Source organism: Temnothorax longispinosus, chromosome 11 (genome assembly GCF_030848805.1).
Source record: "Temnothorax longispinosus isolate EJ_2023e chromosome 11, Tlon_JGU_v1, whole genome shotgun sequence".
In the NCBI taxonomy this organism is placed as follows: domain Eukaryota; kingdom Metazoa; phylum Arthropoda; class Insecta; order Hymenoptera; family Formicidae; genus Temnothorax; species Temnothorax longispinosus.
The window spans coordinates 17,922,386-17,947,938 of record NC_092368.1 but is presented as its reverse complement, the minus strand read 5'-3'; the positions used below and the strand labels follow the sequence as shown (position 1 = coordinate 17,947,938).

The window sequence follows — 25,553 nt, the reverse complement described above, 5'->3', positions numbered from 1 at the left end:
ACAATTGCTTTCTCGGATAAATAAAATTTTATCTATTATTATATACAAAGGTCAATCTTTCATCGGCATCACCATATGTCTTTTGAATCTCCAACTTTCTTGGAACCAAGTCAGGATCCAATTAAAAAAAAGGTTGAAAGCAACATGATTCTATTATCAAAATTCCCATTCTTACTTGCTCATAATTAAAAGATTATTAAGACTCTATTGAATTATTATTATTAAATTCTTTAAAGATGCCGTTTTTCTTAAAAACTTTGACTTCTATAATTTATAGAGATATCGTGCAACTCTTGAGACATCCCATATAATGAATTCCATTCGAAACTTTCTCGTCTCGTACAGCCATAAAATATATAAAATTAATTATGTAAAAAGTTTGGTTCGATCGCGCAATTTGCTCGTGATTTTTGGCTCCTACAACAACCATAATCGGGGATGAAACTACCCTTTTTCTTCCCTCATTCTCTCTCTTTCCCTCCGTTTTCCTCTCTCGCCCCCGCGAGGGAAGGCGAGACATTCCACCTCGCCGTGATCGGTATGGAATTATCGAAAGTTCTCAATTTATTTATCTCCATCGTGTGGGTACGTGTACGTGTATATACGATTGTTTCACATGTCCATGTACTTTTGTGTATACCGTGTGTATGTGTGTATGTGTCTGTTGCATGCTATTATCTGTATATAACACATTTACAATAATAACAATACGTTGCTCGTCATCGACGATCCACCTTAACTCGCGCGTATGCGGTATACGCTTATATATTTATAATATTTATATATATAATCCGAAAAAAAGTTTAATAGGGTGGTGGGCCACCCCGACACACGCACGCACGCGCGCGCGCACACGTATAACACACATACACACGCACAGAACACACATACAACTTTCTCTCCGTCCCATTCTCTCCCCGTTCCTTCGTGCGATCATCGAGTCGTATATCACAAAGTTTCCAAATGCATAGTTTGGATTAAATGCGAGCAATAGCGATGACAATCATGATAACTGGTATGATGACACCTGCAAATGACGTCAAGTTACGTTTTGCATTCCGCATACGTGTTACGCTAATGTAATTGTCCGGCGAATGCGGATGTTGCACAGTCCTTTCAACTGCTTTGAAAAAAAAAAAAAGTACAAAGGCTTACGAGGCTGAAAGAACTTAAAAATAACTAGCACATATTGTATAGAAACATTACGTGGAAGAAGGTAAACGTGTGTGTGAGAAATATTGTTTTCTTTCCTAACAATCTCAGCAAATGTTCTTTCATCTCTTGCATTTTAGTATCTTTCCGTTCGATACACTATTTCCTCGAAATTCTTTTGTCATTTTAAACCAATACCGAGTGACAAATCGTAGAGTACTCGAACTGATCGTAATCGTCGTAGCTGCAAGCGTGATTTCGCAGATCTGTGCGAAATTAATATCGGGGACAATTTCTACAATAAAATGGAATACACGCGCGTATATATGTACACATGGCGATGAACGGAATAAAATAGGGATTGAAACCGGAAACGATTTTCCGCGCTACGCTACGCGTAGAAATAGAGAAACGGCACTCTTCCCATTGTTACGAAAATGCTTGTAACATCCGATCCCTTTTCGCTCCCTCGCCCCGTTAAAGGGTTACACGGTTTCAATCCCTTGAACAAAATCGTCAAATCATCTCGCGCGAATGCCTCGCGTACCTATCTGTCTCTTCCACACCGCCTCTTCTATTCCCTCACGCTCCCTCACGCGATCGCAAAATGTATATTTACAGACTTCGGAAATTGATCAAGAATTCTGATATTCGCGCCTTCCTCTCATTTACCTTTTTCTCGCTCTCTTTCTCTCTCTCTTTCTTTCTCTCACTCTCTCTCTCACGTCGTTATAAAAAATTGATTCGTTTCGCCTTAAATCGTTAACACTTTCCTTCCGCCTCCTCTGCCTCGGACCTCCCCTTCCCTCCTATCCTCGATGAGGAGTCAATCATCTGGATACCAACCGGACGTCGCAATTATTCTTCGCTATATTGCGTGTACACTCCATGTTTTGTTGTACACTATTTCGTGATATTCGACATTAAAGCGTAATGTAAAATTCGGTTTTATTTTAAAGTATATTAAAGTCTCTCGCATATTGCAATAAAACATTTAAAAACAATTGCGCTTTGAGATAAATCTCGATGTTGAAACATTGCATAAGATTACATTTGGTTGATATTATAAAATCTCATTATTATATTACAGTAAATTAACAGAATCATTTTATCCAGGAAATTAACAAATCAGATATATTTATGTCAAAGAGTGTAATCCTGTTAATAATAATTATATAAAAGCAATTATGTTATTATTAAAATTAAAACATAGTGATTAAAATTTGACAAATTTTATGTCATGTTTTGATATTAATTCCAGATAATATCTTTTTTTTTAAATAATTATATTTAACAGCAAATTATGTATTTTATGATTTGTAAAATCTGCATATATTGTTTGGATTCAAAAGCACTTGATATAAAAACCCATCGAATTCTTTAAAATATCGATACATATCTATATGTGTAAAAACAAAACGATCCTTTTGATCTTTTAAAATTTTGTTGTATCGGTATATGGCTCATAATATTTTATGTCGAAAATTATAAAACATCTATCTAAAACGTCTGTCTGTATTTCCAATAACATTAAAGACAACACGAAGTGATTTTGATAAGAAAAGTAATGTGTACATACAAGTTCCATAAAACTGGCGGATGTTTCGCATGAGCGTGCGATCGACTGGTATCCAGATAGCGAACATCCACCGATCGTCCCTGCAGGAAGGCTCGCGGCCATCGTCATTACGGCCGTCGCGGTGCTACGAAAAATATCTCCAAGGTCAAGCCATCACAGACAATAGTTCCGGATGTCGGAGGTGCGGGGGACTATATCGTGCAGAGACGAAAGACGTGCGCACTTTCAAGGTTCTCCCTAAAGTTAGCTTACTAAGATCGCCCTTACAATGGTAACAAGACTCGATCCTATTTACATTTCTGGCTCTCCTCCGCCTCTCCGTTTAATCCTATTAACACCTCGAGAAACGGTGGATGCTAACCGCGCCGAACTCCGCGGGGACCCGGAGATGATCCGTGGAGCATCCGTCCGTCATCGTCTCGCGATGCATTTATTTACACCCCGTTCGGCGATTCAGAGTCCTTGGGCTCCCTCAAGGCCCGCTGGGCCCCGGCCAGCTCACGTCGGGAGCCACTCACTACGCTGAGACTTAATAATGTTAAGGCATCGTCGTGCGTCGACGAACACGAGTTCCTTCTCTAACGTTCGTTGGCAGTAGCGAAAAAATGTCGGTCGGGATCCATCACCTTCACCCGCTCGATCCAGGCACTATCAACCCCCATGTCCCCCGAACGCACCGTGATATCACTCTTACGAATAACGCGAACACGATCGAAAAATGATCGTTGGATTTCTCAAAGTTCGAAAAACTCGGAAACTTTGATGGTGGAACTTTTGCAGTTTGCGAAATTTCAGAAGCTCGGTGATTCGAATAGTGTCGTCGTGGAAGCGCGGTCGTTAAGTAATAAGATTATTTTCAAAGTTTGCGTTCTGCAAATCTTGCGACTGTAATAACGCAAATCTGATGGTTCTCGAAGCTCGATGAGATCGTTAAATGTCGATTGAAGGCCAAAGAAACGCTTATTTTCATTCTTCCTTTAGTTTTATCGGAAAGACAAGAAATTATCCTTCTATCTTTTTAGTTCCTTTTAAAAAATTGAAGATTTCTTTTCCGTAATGAGATCTCTTCCCTTTTCTCTGTGACTACAGTAAAGAAAAACATTTTTTGGTCTTCTTTCACAGTTTCTTTTTAACTTAAGAAACAACTTCCTTTTCAAGTTTTTCTTCCAGCTAGAATGAAGAAAAATATTTATTGATCTTTTCTTTCACTTCTACCAAGGAATTCAAAAAAATTCATTATATTTAAACCTCTTCCAAAATTTTGCGTTTAACTTTGTCAAAAAAATTAAGAAATCTTCCGTCTTTCTTTAATGATTCGCGAAATCTTCCTTCTGATTGTTTTTAGACAACTTTCTTCAGCTTCGTACAGTTAAGCCTTTCGAGCTATGGTTATCCTTCAAGCGAAAAAGTCTTTTTCCTTTATTCAGCTCCGACCGATCTTGCGGCTTCAGACACATCTTTGGGAGTCGACGAGGAGCGTCGTCAGAACGAGCGCGGCGAACGGTAATGGCGTATTGCAGTGATGCGCGCGATGATGAGGAGCGTGAGGTCGGGGGCCGAGCGGAACAATTTCGCGCTCGACTGTGAACCGCGGCCCCGTGTGTCATACCGCTTGCTCCTCTCGCTTGAAATTGATGTTCTGGGAGGCGCAAAAGTCGCGGGTGAACGGCACGCAGTTGAACAGTTTGCACACCTCACACTCGTACACCGGTACGTTGTAGAAGAGGGCGAGCAGCAGGGCGAACAGGCCCACGATCAGGATCAGGCAGACCCAGATCAGCAGGATCTTCCGTCTACGGTCGTAATGGCCAAACGAGATGAACGGCATCAGCGCGTAGGCCGCCAAGAAGCCGAAGATAAAGCCGAACAGATGCGCGTAGTTGTCTATCCATGGCAGGATACCTAGCGTCAGCAGCCCCAGCAGGATCAGAATCAGCTTGGACAGTGCGCGACGTGGGTGCTTCAGCATCGGCCAGCAATGCAGCACTTCGACCACCAGCGTGGCAAGCAAAGCGAAATGCGCGCCGGCTGGACCGACCTGTAATCAAGTGGCGACAATTGTTGTTGATGTACATATCCAAAAGCTTCAACGAGCGTGATAGATTAAAAGAATTTTTGTTTTATGTACAATAAAAAAAAAAGAAATGAGATTTTTTAGCAATATCTCAATATTAGACAGACAATTGTCTATAAATATTGTTAATCTCGATTAATCTTGATAGCCAATAAATACTGATAACATATTATTTAATCAATAAATTACTAAATATAAATAACAGTTTCCTTTTAATATAAACAAAATACAAGAGAACAAAATAATTTCATCTTTTTACCAATCTTATTGTTTAGCATAATTTATGATGAGTTTGACACAATTATATCTAAAGTATTATTAACAAACAATGTATATGGTTTAAGTACTTACTTCTGCTCTATAAGGTACAAAGATTGCGCTGGCCAAATTCCCAGCAAGAGCCCCAATAAAGTAGATTAAAGCGATGCGCAACGAGCCTGCCAGTTTTTCCAAATCTCTCATCAGAAAATATTGGATCAGCAACGTAATTATCAAGTGGATGATTCTGAAAAATCGATTTATTGGAATAAACATATAAATCACAAGTTTATTTCTTTGAAATTAATTTACTCAAACTAATCGATTGGCTTTTTATTTTATTAAGTTTCAATAAAAATAAATAAATAGCCTTGTTTTTTTTTATTACATTTAACGGCAAATTGATTTTGTTTATTGGGATCCATTTATTGAAATAAATAAACTGTCTTCAAAAAAATATTTCTTTTTAATAAGATGAAAAAATCGATCTTTTGTTTGTCGTGAGCTATTACCCGGCATGAAGAAAGATGGTGGTGAAAAGTCTATAGAACTGGTCCGGCCATTCCGGATGCAGGAACGGTATCATCCCGCAGACGTCGTGCAAACACTCCACCTGGGAGCACAGGGATGCCTCCTCGTGAAAATAACCATGGACGAAATCGCAGTACTCCTTCGTGGTGATCCGACACATCCCGTGAATCCCGATGCAACACGGATGGCCGATCACCTCGCACACCATGTGCTCCGCCATCTTATCCTTGTAGCGGCCGATGGGAAAGTTGGCGTTGCCCCGTTGACCCCCGTTTTTACTGTCAAGAATCAATATTTCGATGTATTTCTTTTTTATAACCATTTTAATCTCCTCGTGAATTACAATTTTATTTTCACAAGCTCATTTCCGCAAATAGCTCTGCTTTTTCGCGTAGGGGTATTCTGTTATTTGCCCTTTAAAGAAATCGTGAATAAAATTACGGGGTAGAACTCACCTGAAACGTTGGCTAAAGGGATTGGTTTTCCGACAGATCGGCCACTTGGTGATGTCGTCTGGCCATTCGTAAGGTGCGATACTCGCCGGGGCGTCGCAGAACTTTGGGTCCAGTCCGCAAACTGACCCACTGATGCGACCGCCGGGCCCGCTGTCTCCGGGTCCCCATTTCTTCCAGGTCGATATTGTATTCTGCGAGATTCAACACAATCGTAATTGATTTCGTTGTCAGCGAGGATTGATTTTTGAGACTTTAAAATATCATTGGATATTTCCCAATCTCCTGCATCAAAACATGCATAAATTAACACGTAATTAAATTAATAACAGAAGTCGTGGTGCGTAATTTATTAGCAAAATAAATTATGTAGCAAAAACTAACACCTTAAAACTTTTCTGTTTCATTAAAAATGGGGACAAATTAAATTCGTACGTTGACTAATAAAAAGAGAAAGCATTTGTGTTTATGTCAGAAAAGTTTCAAATCAAATAATGAAAAATTGTGACGAGCGCTGACAATGTGCAATAAATTGAAAACATATATTCTCTTTCCTTCTTTTCGCTAAGTGCTTTTTCGGGGGCTAAAGAATCGAAGTAAAAATTAACGATAATTTACCATAGCAGTGGATCTCAATCCCCGGACCTGTTGGGCGCGCATGGAAGAAAATTTTATTATCACAAACATACACGTCCGTGAAGAGCCAACGGTATGTTACAAAGTGTTATCTCGAAATAATATCGGGGAAACTTACGGAACAGTCTGCTTTGCTGGACTGAACGCAGCCGGAATCGTCATTCCTGATGCAACAGGCAGTATCCCGTTCTCTTTCCCGCCACACGTCGATCTCCTTCAGGATCTTGATGTCCCGGCGCATACACGGCGCGAACTTGGCGCCGAGGTGGATCAAATCTGCAGCCCTAGGGCCCAGCCAAAAGTTTGCCGGTTCCTGGTAGTCGACTTGTTGCAACGACAGACTCGTTACGAGAACCTGGGCACAATTCAATCCAATTTTTCCAATCGTCCTTACATTTTTCATTAAAAAAGAAAAAAACCAGCGTCTAGCATTTAAACAAAGCTCGAAATATTTTAAACAAGCGTAAATTTCAGTACATATTTAAAAGGAAACAAAGACTAAAAGTATCGTTGTAGCTTAAAGTGATCATTCACTTCTTATTGCTCCAAACAAGGATTGAGTGGACTCAACACAATTTGCTTTAATTCAGCATACCTAGCTAAAATAAGGAAAGTTTTATCTTCTGCGCATAAAGCGTTTGAATTTATTCTCAACGAGATTAGTTTTCCAATAAGATTGACGAAATGCCAAGCGAAGTTTCTAAGAAGTGACCGACCGTCGTAAATAACTGTAGCCGACAGATAGCGAATTTCTATTTGCTCACCAATCCCGATCGATGCTTGAGATCCATCCCGACAGGACCGAATCCGTAACAGGCCAGCGATATTATCAGAATCAATACTTGCACAGTAGTGATCCAGTACGTGAAATACGGCCGGTGATCCTCGAAATTGTCCAACTGCTTCTTTATGTCCGGTTTGTGCGCGACGCTTTTCCGAAAAGATCGCCTGGAATAACGAGGAAAAAAAACTTTAATACATCACCGAGATCTCGTTCCCTTTAGTACGTTTCGTTTGCTCTAATCTCGATTTTGTCAATAGACAAAATGCTTTCTATACTATTCTATAATAATGGTACCCGCAATACGCGACATATATGTTCTGATAATATTGCAAATATATCCTAGCCAGTAATGATTAGTCGACGTCGATTCAATTAATTATTTCTGACAGGAATAGTATTAATATAATATTGTGTGAAATAATTATAAAAAATTGTACACGTAGATATATAACAAAAATATACGAATTACACGTATAACAGGCATTATGTAAAAAGTATAATAATGCCATTTAATTTAATTCAAAGGAAAAGGTGTGTAATTAATAAAATTCACTTTAAATATTCCCTTTTGTTTGCTATAATCTCGATTTTGTCAATAGACAAACCGTTTTCTCTATAATAATAATACCCGCAATACGCGATATGTTCCGATAATAAATTTTACCTCGAATATTCCAGCCAGAAATAATTAGTCGCCATCGATTCAACTAATCATTTCTGGCGCTGGGACAATATTAATATAGTATTGTACGAAATAATATATGTATATATTTAAAAATATATTAACTATATGTATAATATATGTAAAAATTATCATAACAACATTAAATTTATTTTAGAGGAAAACTGTACGGTAGATTGATAAGTTCATTTTTAATATTCCGTCTAAAATATACCTTATAAAAATTACACGAACTTCAACTGTCTTTCGCTGAAGGCGAATCATCTTATACAGACAGTTAATTGATTTTCAATTAAGACAGTCTAGCTCTCGCAGGAATGTAACAAGGAATAAAATATGAATAATGTACCCGAAGAAACGACCGACAATGCCCATCCCGTATCGCCGCCGATTGCTGTTGTCGAATACACGATCGATCGTGCCACGGGAGATCCTCGTGGTCCCGGCAATCTCCCGGCTGCGGAGAGTCACCCCTTCCTCTTGCGGCACCCTCGTACCCTCCGCCGGAGGCGCGTCGTACTTCGACCTGCTCCAACTTGTTTTTCTGTAATTTCTTTCTCGTTGTACATGTTTGCGCGTTTGTCGATCAACGATAAGTCCACTTTGCTTTTATCCGAGTATACAAAACAGGTTCTTACGATCATCTAAGTCGTATGTGGTCCTTGCAATTTACAAATGGCGCAATGGCTCTTGGATTGCGAGAATTCAAAAGCAAAGGAGCTTTTATAAATTAAGTTCGAAGCTTGATAATACGCAAGGATCTTGTTTTTCATTTAATTCACATGCAATTGATCCTTGATTCATCTCCGCGAGATGAGTCAAGACATTTATGGGAGACCATTATTTCCGATTTATTAAATTAATCATTAAAAAATATGGTATTTGAATTATTTTTTAAATCATTAACATAAAACGCTATTTATTAGCTTTATAGGTTGATGGCTCAACACTTTAAATTAGGACTGTGATATTTGACCTATTAGGAAGAGCTTAATTGGGAATTAGAATTCTCACCTGGAAATATAATGGTCCCTCGGGATCGAACGGGGTCGTCTGACTTGTCCGTCGATCGTCGTCCTGTCATCCTTTTGCTGTGCGAACCTGCAGGGAAAGAGCACCCAATGTCTCGCTGTCCGAAGATTAAAGAAAAACATATGTACATCTAAACGACTCTGATTTTTCACCCCAAAAACTTGCAAAAGGGTAGAAGAATTTTAAAATTACGACGTTTCTTTGTAATTATTTTAAATATATCCCCGAAATCCCTAATTCTACAAAACCTACCCAACTAACTCCTCGGTACTGATCCCCTCGCGATCCTGCGTAGAGTCGAGAACATCTGTTTTCTTAGCGCCGACCTCTTCGTCCTTGACCAGTCCGCTGGAGGCCTGATCGATTTGCGTCTGCGACTGCTGAGATGACGGTGGGAGCGGAAGGGGCGGCGGTGGCGGCGGGGGCCTCTCAAAGAAGGCCTCGTCCTCGTCCTGGCCGCTGTCGGGGTCTGTCCTCGACAGGTACGCGATCGTGCTCGGCGGGAAGCTGCGCGACTCCGGACGTGATTGCGAGCGCTCGCGAGGACGCTGCCTTGTCAACGACTGTCAACACACAATGGTGCTTCCATTAAATAGGATCACGATATTTGTATTCCTGAAAATTGAATACCTTCGCCAAAAGTACATATATACCGATTTTCATATGCTTTTTATTTATATAAAAAGTTTTTCGCGAATAAAGACTAAATAGTTTCTAAAGATGAGATATAAGCAATAACAAGAAAATAGGAAAAGATAAATTCGATCGACAAAACTCGGGCGCCTCTACACTGTTATTAAATATTAAATTGTTTTTAACCACCATGTGTGTCAAAATTTATTATTTTAACACAAAACGGTATTATTTTAACTTCATTGATTTGATTTAGTTAAATTAACGACGTATCGAGAGTAAGAATAGTGGCGACTTACAAGAATGGTTAAAAATAATTCAAATTGCGTATACACGGAGAGAATTTTTTGTTATACCCTTAAATTCACTACAAATTTAGGACAACTTGGCAACCAAGGAATTTTTAAAATATACAAAAAACATTTTACAAACAACGTGATAAAAATTGCCAAGCAGATTGGTAAATTTTGAAAAATTATTGAAATTTTCTAGATATATTTTAGTAAAATTAATCAAACATATTTTATATTTTAATGTAATAGATATTAATATTTTTTATTATGGTAGATATTAATCAGAATAGATCGCATAAAATTCTTGGTAGTACATGTTGTCCCACAACTATCATGATTTTAGGGTAAATTTTAAGAGAAAATTATCTCCGTGTATAATTCGACACTAAGAATTTAACAGTGTATCCGACACTAAAGAAACGATCTCCGCTATCCCAATTTCATAATTAACAAGTCTGTTTTCTCGAACGTTGAAAGATTTAACAAGGAGATCGGGGCACGCGAGCTGTCTTACGAGAACGTTTGGAAAAGCAAAAGCGTTACAAATCGATGTCCAAAGTTTCGCGGCAATCGCTAACTGCGCTACATCCCCAGTTACAGTCCCGATACCGCTAATAAACTGTCAGAGCTGTCGAAAGCACACTCTCTCACGCGCGGCCGCTGCGCCGCGCCGCGCCGTCCGATCGGTCGTCCACTCGCTGGCACCTACTACTGCCGGTCAGTAGTAAGTGCAAACCAGTCGGCAGCCGCCGCGTGTCTGACCATGCATTTGCCGTCATCCCTTCGAAACTTCGTAAAACTAGCAGCATTAAACGGCAGTTTAAGTTCGCAACTTCCGCCGATATTGTTTCGGCCATGTCCTCCGACTAACGAGACGATGTCTTTGTCAAGCGAATCTGCGCGTATATACACGGTGTCGCAGAGTAAACCGATAAAATTTCATCAACAAAACCGACCCCCCCTTGAAATCTTCCCGAAAACGTAACGATTTGTCGTAATTTTTTACGTTTTAATAAATTATATAATTGCAATGTATTATATATAACATATTCTGTAAATAGAAATTTTAAGAATATTCCGAAATGTTCAAAGAAACTGGACAACGAGACGGAATATTTCAGATTACTGCGGGACCTTTTTATAATTTTTTTTAATCGATCCTATCTCAAAGCGATAATGAAAGATCGAGGACTTTCAATTTTCCAGAACGGCCTGGCGCATTTTTCAAAATACGCCGTTCAATTGCGCGTGGACGACGATTAACAGCCGAGAACCGAGTGTCGCGACAGTACAAAATCCGATCGGCGGGGCTCGATACGAAGCTATAACAGGAGTGAATGTTAATTCCCGCAAGCCGTGCACGAAATTAAATTCCGTCGGATTTCACAGAGGCGTAGTCCCGCTTCCGGGAATTTTTCCGCTTTAACGGGCTCGCCATTATATCAAGAGAAAACATATATCTCGCGCTCGCATTCCTGGCTCATGTTAAATATCTCAATTTGCGATGTACATTCTTTGACAAATAAAAATATATGATATTTATATTGGCATTCCATTAGATTAAAGACAAATTTAACGCATATCTTAATTTTATAGCATTCTTCCTTTGCTCATTCTTCATAAAAAGGATGAAATTCATCATATTTTAATTAAAACTAGACTTTATTTCTGTTTTTAGTTGCAATCCTCCCCCTCCCCCGCCTAAAGTGTCAATACGATACTATAGTAGATCCAATTACATGAAATTGAAAAAAAAAACTTTCTATTGAATACAGTTAAATTAAATCTCGAATGAAATGACACGACTGCGAAGTTGTCATTGATAGTCGTTGAAAAAAAAAACTGAAGAAATTACCATTTAAAGGATCCGATTCGACGATAACGATCGGCAATAATTCGAGACCCAATTAATTCGTATCCATCGTCATGATTAGATTACATTATTGGCTCGCCATTAATATCGATCAACGATGATGGCACACGCATAATGAGCATTCACTGGAAAATCCATCATTTTGCGAGCATATAATTAAACGCAGATCTGCATAATCCGGCATTAACGACTACGTCCGCGTTGGCGGATGCGACCGCGCAGTTGCAACTTCGAAATGGCTTCAGTTGGTATATCGACACCCCGCGTTTCGTTTCCGCCAGGCCTAATGCTGAAATTTACTGAAAGGACATCGATACTTGTATATCTCTCAATGTTTTCTTTAAAAGTATATCCACTGTGGACAAGGAAAGTCCCAGCATTTCGAAAATTCCTAAAAATATAAAATTTTGAAGAAATAAAATTTATATAAATCTAATTACACAGCACGTTTCTGTTTGTGATAAACGATTCTAAAGGTAAAAACCCTCTTTCAAAGAATCTGACATCTGACTTTCCATATTTCTGTTAATATCGTAGAAACTATAAAAGATATTGAAAAATATAAAAGTTCACTTTTCATGCCTGCAATATGATAAGACATTAAAAAAATTAAATTTTTAAATATTTTCTTTGTTATTTTGTTAATCGGTTTTATTATAGTTGGATAACGGACGCGCTCGGAAGGATAGATATTTACGCTCTATGAAAATTATCTCATGCGCTAATTTTGCAGAACGCTATTTTATATTACATTATTTATATTGTACAATGGTATTAAATCAAATAAATTTTGACAATATTTTTTATTTACGGCAAATATTTATTGTTATATTTTTGGAACATACGTTAATATGTTTTTGGACACTGAAGATTAATTTTAGGTACGTGTAAAATCTCCAATTCGCAGAATATTATAAAAGACTTTACATTTGATTATTATCGAATAATAAAAATTTCACGGATTAAGAGAATGGTGGGAGAAGCATTTATAAACGTATTTTTAAATCTCTTATTATATTATTGTAAACCATGAAAATTGTGAACTTTTGTATCTAATATTCTTTTTATGTCTCTTATAGTTTCTGCAATATTAATTATAGATATATGAAAACATTTCAGATTTTCTTTGAAGGGCTGCTTTCGCTTTTAGAAGAAGAGTTTATTTAGCCGAAACAGGAAATTACTGTGTAATTAGATTCACACATACTTTGTTTCTACAAAATTTCAATTTTTTTAAGGAATTTTTCGGGTTGCCAAACGTTCCTTTAATAATTAATTAAAAGGGAAATTTGCACAATTTGCATGACTTAAACCTTCAGAATCAAGGATAAATCACTTTAGAAACTCTCGTCCCTTTGCGGGGAAAAAGCAGGATTTCCTTATTTACTTCTCGCATGAATGCGGCAATGCGCGCAATTCGCCATTTCCGCGAAATTAAAAGGAAGATGGAATACAAGAGCGGGACAGAGAGATGATGAGCGAGAGAAGCGTGCGTCGTCGCGCCCGTCGCGCGTAACGAAGTGTTTTAAATCTTAGGGCGGCGTAACGAAGGGAGTAGATTACCCTCGTAACTCGCTTTACTCGCCCTTTATGCGTACCGCTGCAGAGTCGTAATTAATTGCGGCGCGGCGCGGCGCGGCGCACGCGTTACACGCGAGTTTTTATTAAAATTTACATCGCGTCCGAGCCCGCGCGAGCGCAGCGCGACGTAATAAGGAGACAGCGGCTCCATTTATTAGCAGAAATCTAATAAACTCCATTATCAAGTAAGATCGGCGCGTTACTTTCATCAGAGCGTCCAGCTGCGTTTTTTCCGGACGAGCTTTACCGACCGCTATTTCGCTCGACTGTAACTCACATAAATAAAATAAAATGGTACTTTTTATATTACAAATTTTTCTACCAACGATTATAATCAAACATTTTAGGATAGAATAAAGAAACTCGATAAAAATATTGTGACGCTAAATAATGTCATCCTAAAAATTACTATTAAGGAGGAAAAATAGAATAATGGAATAATTAATAAAAAAAAAAAATATTATATGCCGGCGTGCGATCCGTGTCGAAATCTCGTGTGTGTACTATTATGACCGAGTTTATGTTCCAGATTCAACACTATACGTTATAGTTGTTATTAAAATGGGGTTCGCGAAATATGGTTTAAGCAGCGCAGGCCGCATTTCCGCTTAATAAATTTTGTTATTGCCAGTGCACAATCGCGAGAATCGCAGAATTGTGATTTGATCGCGCGGAACGGATCGCAGGGAAATTAATTCGTATCGTTTTTCGGACCTCTCATTTTCGCCGCTTTGCGCTCGGGTTTCTCGATCGCCGATAATAATTCCATGGTGCCACGTCGAGAAAAATCGGACGCGAGACAATGCGAAATTATCGGCGGAAATCGCGCGATTCGTTCCGTTCGTTCAAAACGCCCGATACGTATAATATAATCCAAGTAACAACGAAAAATATATTAATATCGCAATGACATTTCGTATATTAATCACGGAAAAAAGCAGTTCAAAAACAAGATGTAATAATGTGTGTCCGAAATTAAAAATTGTTATCTCGGATCCTGGAAATGGAAATAAAGGGAAGGAAATAAAGAGAAGGAATTAAAGGGAAGTCGGCGCACAAAGTAATTTTGAAAAAATTGTAACGCGAATCATATTATTTCGCGTTATGAAATATTCGATGTCTGTATTTAATTTATAATAATGTACTTCAAATTATCTATTATACTTTCTAAATAATTATGTTACAATAAATGACAGCGTGACCTTTTCCGACAAGTATTTAAGCCTATCAATTATTGTTATTGATTGTTAGTCGTTTAATTACAATGCAATTACGCAGTATCAACAATTGCGCGCGAATCGCTCATCAAATTATGCCTGCAAAGTCAGGCGGAAAAGTCCAAATAAGTTCGCGATGAAAGTTTTTAAAATACTCGGGACGGCGTGTGTCTTAATGCAAGAATGATCGCAGGCGACCGTGAATTTTCCGTTCGACTTTGGCATCGACTTGGACTCTCGCGGATTAAACCGCTTTCTGGGTCGCGCGTAAAATATTTTAATGGGCCATCGTGGTATATACGAAAGGGACACACACTTTCCCGCGGCACACGATGCATGCTCCAGTCGTAGTCCGGCCGCGGTACGAGTTAAGTGGTAAGTTTTGAAATATGGCCGACCGCGACCATCCGCGCACGGCACGGGGCGCGAGGAGAATACATCGCGCAATGCGCGCCCGTGCAATGTGGCCGCTGCTCGATGAATTCAAATGGGCCGCGATCGAGAAAGGTCGAAAATGTATAAATTCGAACATATATTTCGTGATAATAGACAAAAGGCATTGTTGGCCGAATTTCGACGCGAAAATCAAAGAGTTTACTGTTTTCGTTTTGTATCGCAGTGAATTGTTTATCTATTTCGCTCATTAAATTACAAACGATTTTTATTTAACAGTAAATTTTAAGAACGTCCGAATCTATTTTGCGATTCCGGATTATTCAAATATCGACATAAACAACATGCTTCTTATAATTGTCAAGAAATTATATGTTATAACATTGAGGAGAAAGGTGCATTTGAAAATGATCGAAATATCAATTTCCTATTTTGTTTTTTTCAAAATAGATTTTCTTCTGCGTGCTTTGAGTTATATAAAATGGTTTCTGTCTAAATGTCTAAAAAAAAGACTGAACGTACTTCCTCTCCGAATAATTGAAAGCGGATGATAAAAAAAATAACAGAAATAACTTTTTATAAATTTTTATTTGATTTGTCGTCCTGATTGTGCGTCTTCTATTTAATTCGTAGCCTTGATTTAAAATAGACAATGAAAAAGGGGATAAAAATTATTGCAAAAAAATGTGTGGTTGTAACACGCTATTAAAACCTTCGAAGCACTCTCGTGTAAAATCACTTTTTTTTTACCTCTATGTACTTTTATCTTGACAGGTACTGAATCGATTTTTATGAACTTTTTTTAAATTTCTCTAATGGATGGGCTACGATTTGATAGTTCGCTTTTAAAGAATTATCAATGTATCAAAAGCTACGAGCAATTAAAGCAAAAACAAAAAAGAATTTCTTTCAAATTACAATTAAAATTCGGGAAAAGCTTGTTTAGGAAAAAGCATCGATCAAAATGCGACTAATTACGCGAGAAATAAAAGAAAGAAAAGATGAAGTATGTTCAATTTTGCAATTGTGCAGCCTTCTCTTTAAACTTTCGCGATCGCGAACTGAGTTGCATATTATAAAAATTATTGTACTACTGCTCTCTTACGTAACGATTCAAAAAAAGCATTCAAACATACTTAAATGTACATATTAACTTTATATATAGATATATTTGACTACTTTGTTGCCCGAGTAACCATATGTAGCATAATATTTGTGAAATAATCGCGAGCACGGTGAAACACCTGAATAATTCGAAGGTGAAATTTCGTCTTAGCGTTGGCGGGAGCGCAAAGTTGGCGCGCGAGCGGAAATAAGCCCTTCTGGCGTAAACTAAAACCGAAGTTACGTAATGGGGCGACGGGCGTGCGGGTCGCTCCACTTTTATGACTGGAATATTACTCTACTTTGGCTAATCTAAACTTTAGGGTTAATGTAATGTGATTCAACGAAGGCGGTTTACACCCGGCCGGCTAATTACGTCGCGCGATTTGGGGCCCGCGTGATCCTAATAAATTCATTTGCGGACTTATGTACATATGTACGTTTATTTCGTATATATAAATGTTTATCGAGATCGGCAATCTCGATAAAGATAAAATTGCACAAAGAGAAGCCAGCTGATCAGGCTGGCCGAGAACTAATGGGATTAACATTTCGAGCTCTAAATATTATACTCGACTACGCATTAAATTTTCCAATTAATCGTATCCAAGAATTAACTAGATAAATCACACAATGTTTAACAAATCTGAGAAGTATGTTTCTCAATTAGCAGAATAATTAATTGGACAAATGTATTTCACGAAAGCGTTGTAATAAATAATTTGTGAAATAATAGAACTTTATATAATATTTCGTAAAAGCAAGAAATTGTCAAAGCAGGTTTCACCACAATTAAGACTGAAAAGTTGAAAATTGGGACAATGACTCACCTCGACGATGTAATGAAGACCCGACAGCGTCATTCTCGCTACAGAATCTTTCCTCCGTACTGGTTGCTGCCATCGTCTGAGAGTGACACCCTATGAATATTCAGAAATGTGTTGTTTTTTTTTATCGCAATATTTCCTGAAATCCCTAATTTCCTTGCTAAATCATTAAAGCGAATTTAGAGAAAGAATTATTTAGAATTAATATCGTTTTTTTCTAATCTAATACAACTGTTTAATATAACAACTCATTAAGTTATACATATATAATAACAGCCTGAAGCGACAAATTATTATCAAGCATTGATTATTTTCAATTATTAATTATTTTCAATTATTAATTATTTTCAATTGTTAATTATTTATTAAGCTACGTTCTGCAAATTATGTTTAGATACACGAGCTGTTTTTTGAGAAAATAATCCAGGAGTTGTACCAAAATTATCTGTCAAAGGTCATGTCATAACTATCCAGAACCAATTTAATTTTCCATAATATCGTCAAACGGAAATTTAAAAAACACGCGTATTTTTCAAGTGTCCATTTTAAAGTTTAAAGAATAAAACAATCTCTCAAAGCAAATTCTTACATATAATTCTAAGCAATCATCACTAAAACGGTAAAATATACAAGAAAATGTTTTAGACAAAACTTCAATGGTTTTTCACGTACTTTATAACGGTGTTTTTAGATTTTCTAAAAATCTAATAATTAAAAAATTTTTTATTTCTAGAAAAAGTATAACTTATTCACGAAAGTCATAACGAGAATGGATATCTTCAAAAGTATTAGATTCTTAGGAAATCTAAACACACAGTTATAAAGTACATATAAAAAACAGAAAATTGTCTAAAACATTTACCAGTTCGGTGATAATTGATTCGAACCAAATATAAACGTTAACTTTGAAATATTACTTAAAAACATAAGTACACGTCTCTTAGACTTTTATGTTTAATAATATATTCAAGCAGAATTAAATCCGTTTCGGACAGTTGTACACTTGTAAGACGTGTATTATACGTAATCATTCTATAATCATAATGACAATACATTCCTAACTCACAGACATTTTCGTCAAACTGCTCTACTTGAAAAACTTTTAATTCGCGCTGCCGACATGGTTTATACCTGCTGACGCAGTCCAAACTCCCGGATTATCATCGATTACGATCGCTCATACGATTGTAATCGCGCCTAGAACGTATATTCTCGTGGTACAATGCACTCACTTCCGGCGTCTCGGTCGTGTCCGGTACGTCCCGGGTGATGTCCGGATCCGGCGGCCTGTGTTCCGGTACCAGAGCGCCGTACTTCCTCGACGCCATGCGTCGCCGTCGGTCCAGCCATCTCTGTTTCTCCGAGGTCTCCGATTCCTCGTCGACCCCGAAGAACTGCGCTGTCTCGCGTCTGATATAGCTGCAAGATTTGGGAAGAATATTATACATCGCTCAGAGACTCACATATATGTATTATCTCAAATACAATTCAAGTCAGATTTACCTTACCGATTAACACATTGATTGCCACGTCATTTGCGAATGACACACTCAATTTCACAAAAAAAAAAAACGTCCAAGATGCCAAACACATTTTCTTTCATGATTTACTTTTTTGCTATGAAACATTATTTCAGGTTAAAATGTTACTGTTATATAAAATTGAGTGCCATTCGTGTTTGAATGACGGGGCACTCTCGGAAACAAGGAGTGTCATTCATATGAATGACGCACATGTGACACGGCAATCAATATGTTAAAAAGCAGCCGTGTTTCTTTATTTATTTATTAATTCCAAAAACAAATTAACAATATATTATTTGCAGAATAAATCAGATTCAAAATAATTTGGTATAAATAATAATCTTTAATGTAACAATACCCACAATTTTTACTTTTACCGTTTAAAATAAAGTGATGCATTATATATACTGTTTCTATTCTATAAGATCTAACAGAATTGTTGAATAAATAATCTTTTTTTAACTAAGTGAAAGTTCGTGCTTTAAAAATAATGAATACAGAAAAGTAATACAAAAGAAAGTTTTTAAAAAGAGAGAGAGACAGCTTACTAGTTCCCGCAAGTTTTATATTTATACTCTACATATGTTACCGAAATTGTAGAATCCTAAATTAAGATCTATTTTTTCGTGTGATTTGGTAAACGCAGTGCGGCAGTAAACAAATTCTTCTCGCTGCGGCATCGACGAAAAAAAAAATTCCCAAAAACAATATTCAATATTTTAAACAGCTGCACACACTTTACACCGTGCGAATCGCTCTCGTGCCAGCAATTTTTTATCCATCACATTTCGACGTCCAACACAACAATCCTTTTCAGAGAGTGACCAGATTAATAGAGGAATTTTGGAAAATGGAACGTTTCGTCGGCATCGGCGCTGTCGGCTCGTACTCACTTCCGGATGGCCTCGGTGCGGCTCTGGTTCCTCCTCAGCCTCGGCCGTTGCGCTGCCGAGGCGCTCGCCGAGGAGCTGGTGATCTGGACGACCGGCCGCGGTGCGCTCGGCGCGGAAACGCTCCGGGCGACGCCGACGCTTCCGGCGGCGGCGACGCCGGAGGTGGCCAACGGCACGGTCGCCGACGCCGTCGTCACCGGCGTCGCCGTCCGCGTCGTCACGGCCGACGACGTCGCGACGCCCATCGGGTACATGCCGATGCTCTGCGCCGTGTCCCCCTCGCCGGTCGTCGACGATACCGTCGAGGTGCCGGTCGTGCCGGAACTCGGCGATGGTTGCCTAAAAACGAAAGAGGAATGTTATTCTCCTGCGTGATTTATATGGAAGAAGTTGCTGCAAAAGAAGAGCTTTATGCCCCTCCATTACCATCGGATAAGAGTAAACATTGAGTAGAAGATTTTTGAGATAAAAGAATAAGATTACTCGATAAGCGCGGCGTTTATTGTTTCGCCGTCCAGAGAATATGTCCAGTTCGATCAATTGCTCAGTCCGATTGATTTTGAAACCGGAACGAGAGTGCGACATAAGAAACGAGAGCGCATATTTAAACACGCCGTTGTAAATCATTTTATAAATTGCTACCAGACGTAGAAATAACTTGAAACAACACGAGATATGATTTTGCAACTTCAGGTGATGTATAGTGTTTCTTAGTTTATATCTTTCCCTCTTTTCTCTCTCGACGTTTCAGTAATTTAATCAGGAAGTTTGCTCGAGTAATATCCTTTTTCGGAGGGAAAAAATAAGAAATTTATTTTAACATAATAGCGAAAGAGAGGAAAGACCCTGCGGCACTCGGGCTAAGAGAGATATCTATCGCGCTTTTATACTGCAATTTAAAGTTAAGAAGTTTACATTAAAAATTATAAGAATATAAAAATATTAAGTTATAATTCTAATATAATTGCTTAAGGAGGTGTTGGTGTTTGATCAAATATAAGATAAATCTATAATACATGTATGATACGAAAGTTAATTATCAATAGTATGCAGAAAAAATTTTATTACCTTTTATCGTATTGTTTTGAAATTTTTGACGTATTATTGGCGTAATATTAGAAAATACGAGTATTTGTATAATAGGTCTACATTTCAGACACATTCAGATATTTTAAATTAAAAAAAAAACATTCTTTAAACTTTACTATATTTTAATTTATACTTTAATATTTAATTTATCAATACTTTAGAATTATATGTCACTTTTAATTTTGCGTTTATAAAATATATATAAGACAGAGATTGCAGATTAAACGTACATGATTTGTATACCTCTATATTTTAAATCGCTTCCATTCAGTAAAAGTATAACAATAGCGTTAAATAAAGGTTATAATTTTTATAATAATAATACATTTTAGTTTGTGAATATAGCGGGGCACATTCGGGGCACGAAATATTTCGTGATTTTAGTTGAGTACACAGAATTTCTATTTTTGCGCGCTTGTATCTTTATTAATTTTTTTCGCATTCGCGGTTTCCATTGTCGAGCGGTGACGCGTTTTCATATCCTCTTCATTGGAATTGAAAGAATTTTCATTCTTGCGAATTTCAATTTTGACATAAATTCGACTCTGCTGGAAATGTGGAAATTGCAGCGGACTCTCGAGAAATATGCTGTTTAAATAACAGGAATAGTTACTTTTACTAGAGTTACTTTTCTGCATGTTAAATCTGAATTTTTTTCAAATGTGACCTATTATCTCACATTCTTGAGAAGAATTAAGTATGATGGAACAAAAATTAATAATTTTTAAAGTTCTAGAGTTTCTAATAGTTTAAACCAATAATTCCGGCAATTATATTAAAGACAATAACACTTTACGAGAAGAGTACAATTCTCTGATGGTAAAAATAATATTTCTTTTCACATTTTGTCTGTTTCACATTTACGAGAATTTTCTTTCACCTCTAAAATTATTTTAATGAAAATTCAGAAATTTATTTGGCATGCAGAAAAGTATCAAAAGTATCATTCTACTTATTATTTAAATAACAGAACTTATATAAATTGGTATTATTTACAAAGATACATATATTTTTCAAGATTTATTACTGATTTTCGAATACTTAATAAAGTCTTGCAAATATTCTGTTAATCTCCTCCCGTCTTTAAACAAGTTACTTAATTATATTTATTTAGTTACAAAATACGACAAATTAAATAATTTATTACCGTAAACCGTGCTTTATTGAAAGGACGAATAACGGTCTCTTTCTAACATTACACGGAGAGAATTTTTTGTTATATTTTACCCTTAAATTCACTACAAACTTGGGACAACTTGGCAACCAAGGAATTTTTAAAATATACAAGAGACATCTTACAAACGTGGTAAATATTACCAAGCAGATTGGTAAATTTTGAAAAATTATTGAAGTTTCCTAGATATATTTTAGTAAAATTATTCAAACATATTTTATATTTTAATGAAATAGATATTAATATTTTTTATTATGGTGGATATTAATCAGAATAGCTCGCATAAAATTCTTGGTGGTACATGTTGTCCCACAACTACCATGATTTCAGGGTAAATAAGAGAAAATTCTCTCCGTGTATTTGTATTAAAAAAATGCTAATTTATTCATCGGCGTTTATTAATTACACTAGCTGGTTACCCGGGCTTCGCCCGGGCGTCATTTTTCTTCAAACAACTTCATTTGTGTTTCAATATCCTTATTGTGGACAAACATAAAGAGCGTGTCGGGTGGTTGATTTAAAGGCGGTAGTTTAACTTTTCCGCTTGAACAACACATTCCAGGTGCTTTTAAACTTTTTTGCTCGACAATGATCACATATTGCATCCATTTTCCCAATTATTACTCTCGGATGAAATTGATATTCGTAATTTGAATCATAACTAAATGCCTCTAATTTCAAATCGGACCGCATAAATGTTTTCCTTGATTGAACATTATGTCGTAACCGGTCTTTTTCAACTCGAGTTTCACACTATTGAGTCATTTCCGCTTTTCCGATATTTCACTTACCGATCAGCGACATCATCCCTTGGTTTTCCCGGGCGTTTTGTCGGGAATTTCGAGATTGCTCGCTCGCGATGTACACAGAACCTCGATTTTTAAGAAGACCGGTTACGACATGTTCAATCAAGAAAAACATTTATGAGTAATTTGCAAACCGATTTTCTTGAGACCGGTGCTAAAGTTTTTCACGAAAACAAAGCTTTCTCTTAAAAAAATTAAACCCATCGTCGCAATCCCGCAGAATTTAGAAAAATTTTGGCCCCGGTGTCAAGAAAATCGGTAAAACAAAAATCGAACCCCATCGCCGCCATCCCGGAGAAATTAGAAAAATGTTGACACTTTTTGCAAGAGAATCAGCCCATTAATGAATGAGTAGTTCGCAGTCAGACAGACAGACAGACAGACATTCGACACTTATATATATACTGATGAGTGATATTTAATTTGGAAACAATCAGTTTTAAAAATAAAAAAGGACTAACTAAAATAAATTGCAAGTGCATTTAGCTTACATTAAGAAATTTAAAAAACACTATAATTAAGTACGTTTTCGTTTAAAATTTTTCGAGATATAAAAGCAAACATACATACACACCAATCCGCAAAAATGTTATAAATTGAAAAATATCACTTTTTTAAAAAAGAACCGCCAAATTAAATTGCCCTATAGCACTCCTGAAATTTCAAGGAACATGTTGGTATAAGTTTTTTCAAAATCGGTCCAATAGTTTTTAAGTTAATAACGTTCAAACACACACCACCCATAAGAATTTTATATATTAGTATAGATTATGAGAAATAAATTACGCGTTACTGTAGCAATAATAAATTAGCAGATTTCTATTTACGGTAAGCGAAGAAATATCTCAAAAAAAATATATATACGCGGTATAAGACGCGATTTGAACCAAGGACGATTTATGCTCGCGCAAATAAAAAGGAAAACTGCGCCGAGAATTTCCGCGACGCCACATTTTTCTCGCAGCAACAGCTGCATCCCTCGCGCAACCCTGCATTCATTTAGGCGAAGTACAGCGTGCCTCTCTGGTGGAGAAAGGGAGGGTGAGTCAATATCGCGCGCATCAGGGCTAATTAATGGCGAAGTCGCCCCCTTCTTAGACGCGCTGTCACCCTCTCTTGCAGCGGACCATGCAACGCGCCGTGTTAGTAATTTTCCTTGGGAAAATTCGTGAATTTTTTACCCGACCACGCCAACCCGAAATAAATGTTATGGAAACTGCGATTAAGATATTAATTAGCTGCGGAGAGGGTCAAATATTTGGAAGTAATAAATGAAGGTTTAATTTCCTTAACAGAGCGATAAGATGATACGATTAAAACGGAGCCTGAATCGAGCGAAAATACTGGAGGATGCAAAAAGAAAGAGGATGCGCCTAAGCAAAATTCACGGAAAGAATGTCACGCCGCGAGACCGTCCCATGAATAGATGAGGAGAGATAGAATTGAGAAGTTAGCTGAGCTTGCAAGCCTCCGTGCAACTTGAATGCACATAAGAGCGCGTGAAAGAAGCGATATTTCTCGGCGCCACGTTTAGAATATCCTCGGGAAAATTTACAGGTTTAACCGGAAGTTCATCATCGATATTATTTGCTCTTTTGATCTTACGTATATCGAAATTCCGAATTCATCGTTGTTAAAATCTTTTTTGAAATCTCTAATCTTGATCAGAGAGAGAGAGAGAGAGAGAGAGAGAGAGAGAGAGAGAGAGAAAGCCGTTATGGAAAAAGCTACCATGCTTGCGAAAAAAGCACACAAATCATTATTACAGTCATTACTGTAATAATGACTATAGTTTCGTGTACTCTTTTCGCAACTACAGTAGTCTTTCTGTAGTATTTTTCCATAAGAGAGAAATAACGTAGTTACGAGATAAACAGGTAATTAAAGAGTTTAAGTTTTGATATTGTTATGGAAAATACAATTTTTTATCGTCCTCTGATTTATCCTCGGATTTCTCTAACGTGTGGATAAATTAGCCAATAATCTGATAAATATACGATAAAATAAATATCGGAGAGAACCAGACAGACTCTATTTTAACGTTTCGCATTCGCCATTTGCGACGTCTGCTAATAATTTCTACGTTCTATTTCGGTCATTTCGGAAATTTCCCGGCATGGCGCGAACGCAGAAATATTCCGATCGGAAGAGCCGTAAGGCGACGCGACGCCCTGGCCTGTATTCGGCTGGTATTTAAGACGAGCGTTTAAGTTTTAACATAAATACAACGTCTCGTTTCCGCTGGTTTCGCCACCGTGCACCCGACGTCCCGGCCGGAAATTAAGGGTGTCGCGACGCCCGTCTCCCGCCCAATTTCATTAGCCCATTTCGATTTGATAAGACGCGACCGCGGATAAATGCATAGGTCGATGATAAATTGTATGCCAGATAAATAAGCGTACAAAATAAATGAAAGCGTAGCAGGATGTCCCAGAATAATTATAACACGCTAAGAAACCATTTATATTTCCGTTGCCAGATGCGGCCAATATTTTATTATCAAAAATTAAATTAAGTTTTACTCGGAACAGAATTAATGTATTATGACAAAATTCAGAACCAAAAAGTAATTAAGAAATACACATAAAAAATTATAAAAAAGGTTAAAGAGAAGGGGGAGAGAGAGAATAAATTTGCAAATCTTCCTATATGTACTGTAGATAAAGCTCTCTGGCTTGCTTTTAAAATAAGAAATTTCTGCGAGCAGGTTCCCTCGGCACAATCTTATCTCAATCAGGAAGGAGGAGTTAATTAATTTGATTTAAGGGGAGCACGACGTATTGCTGCGAGTGCTTTCACCCCTCTTGGCGCGTTTCAGTTACATCTCTTTCCATTGTCGGCCCCGAGAAATTCTAAGGACACTTATTCCGCGCGCTGCGACCGTCCCCCCTGTGTAAAAATGGCTGCTGCACTCTCTCTGAAAGTCGGCCCGACGACTGGACACTGTATTTACCGCCCTCTTTCTCC

The 25,553-nt window shown here is 37.5% G+C and overlaps 1 protein-coding gene across 4 annotated transcripts in view; it reads right to left on the bottom strand.

Annotated features, from left to right (window-relative positions):
* Positions 1 to 253: 253 nt before the first annotated feature.
* Positions 254 to 25,553, bottom strand: part of Rho-5 (rhomboid-5) — a 93,100-nt gene continuing 67,800 nt past the window's right edge. For 2 of the 4 annotated variants that reach the window (XM_071794011.1, XM_071794010.1), the window contains exons 7-19: positions 19,518 to 19,856; positions 18,334 to 18,520; positions 17,105 to 17,194; positions 9,433 to 9,743; positions 9,163 to 9,249; positions 8,498 to 8,692; positions 7,447 to 7,630; positions 6,801 to 7,037; positions 6,665 to 6,691; positions 6,050 to 6,240; positions 5,576 to 5,872; positions 5,157 to 5,310; positions 254 to 4,769 (exon numbers count right to left, since the gene is read on the bottom strand). In XM_071794011.1, coding sequence (XP_071650112.1) covers positions 4,335 to 4,769; positions 5,157 to 5,310; positions 5,576 to 5,872; positions 6,050 to 6,240; positions 6,665 to 6,691; positions 6,801 to 7,037; positions 7,447 to 7,630; positions 8,498 to 8,692; positions 9,163 to 9,249; positions 9,433 to 9,743; positions 17,105 to 17,194; positions 18,334 to 18,520; positions 19,518 to 19,856 — 2,734 coding nt within the window. In that variant the 3' untranslated portion in view covers positions 254 to 4,334. The remainder of the gene's footprint in view (positions 4,770 to 5,156; positions 5,311 to 5,575; positions 5,873 to 6,049; positions 6,241 to 6,664; positions 6,692 to 6,800; positions 7,038 to 7,446; positions 7,631 to 8,497; positions 8,693 to 9,162; positions 9,250 to 9,432; positions 9,744 to 17,104; positions 17,195 to 18,333; positions 18,521 to 19,517; positions 19,857 to 25,553) is intronic. The other 2 variants (XM_071794012.1, XM_071794013.1) reach the window with 2 other exon arrangements.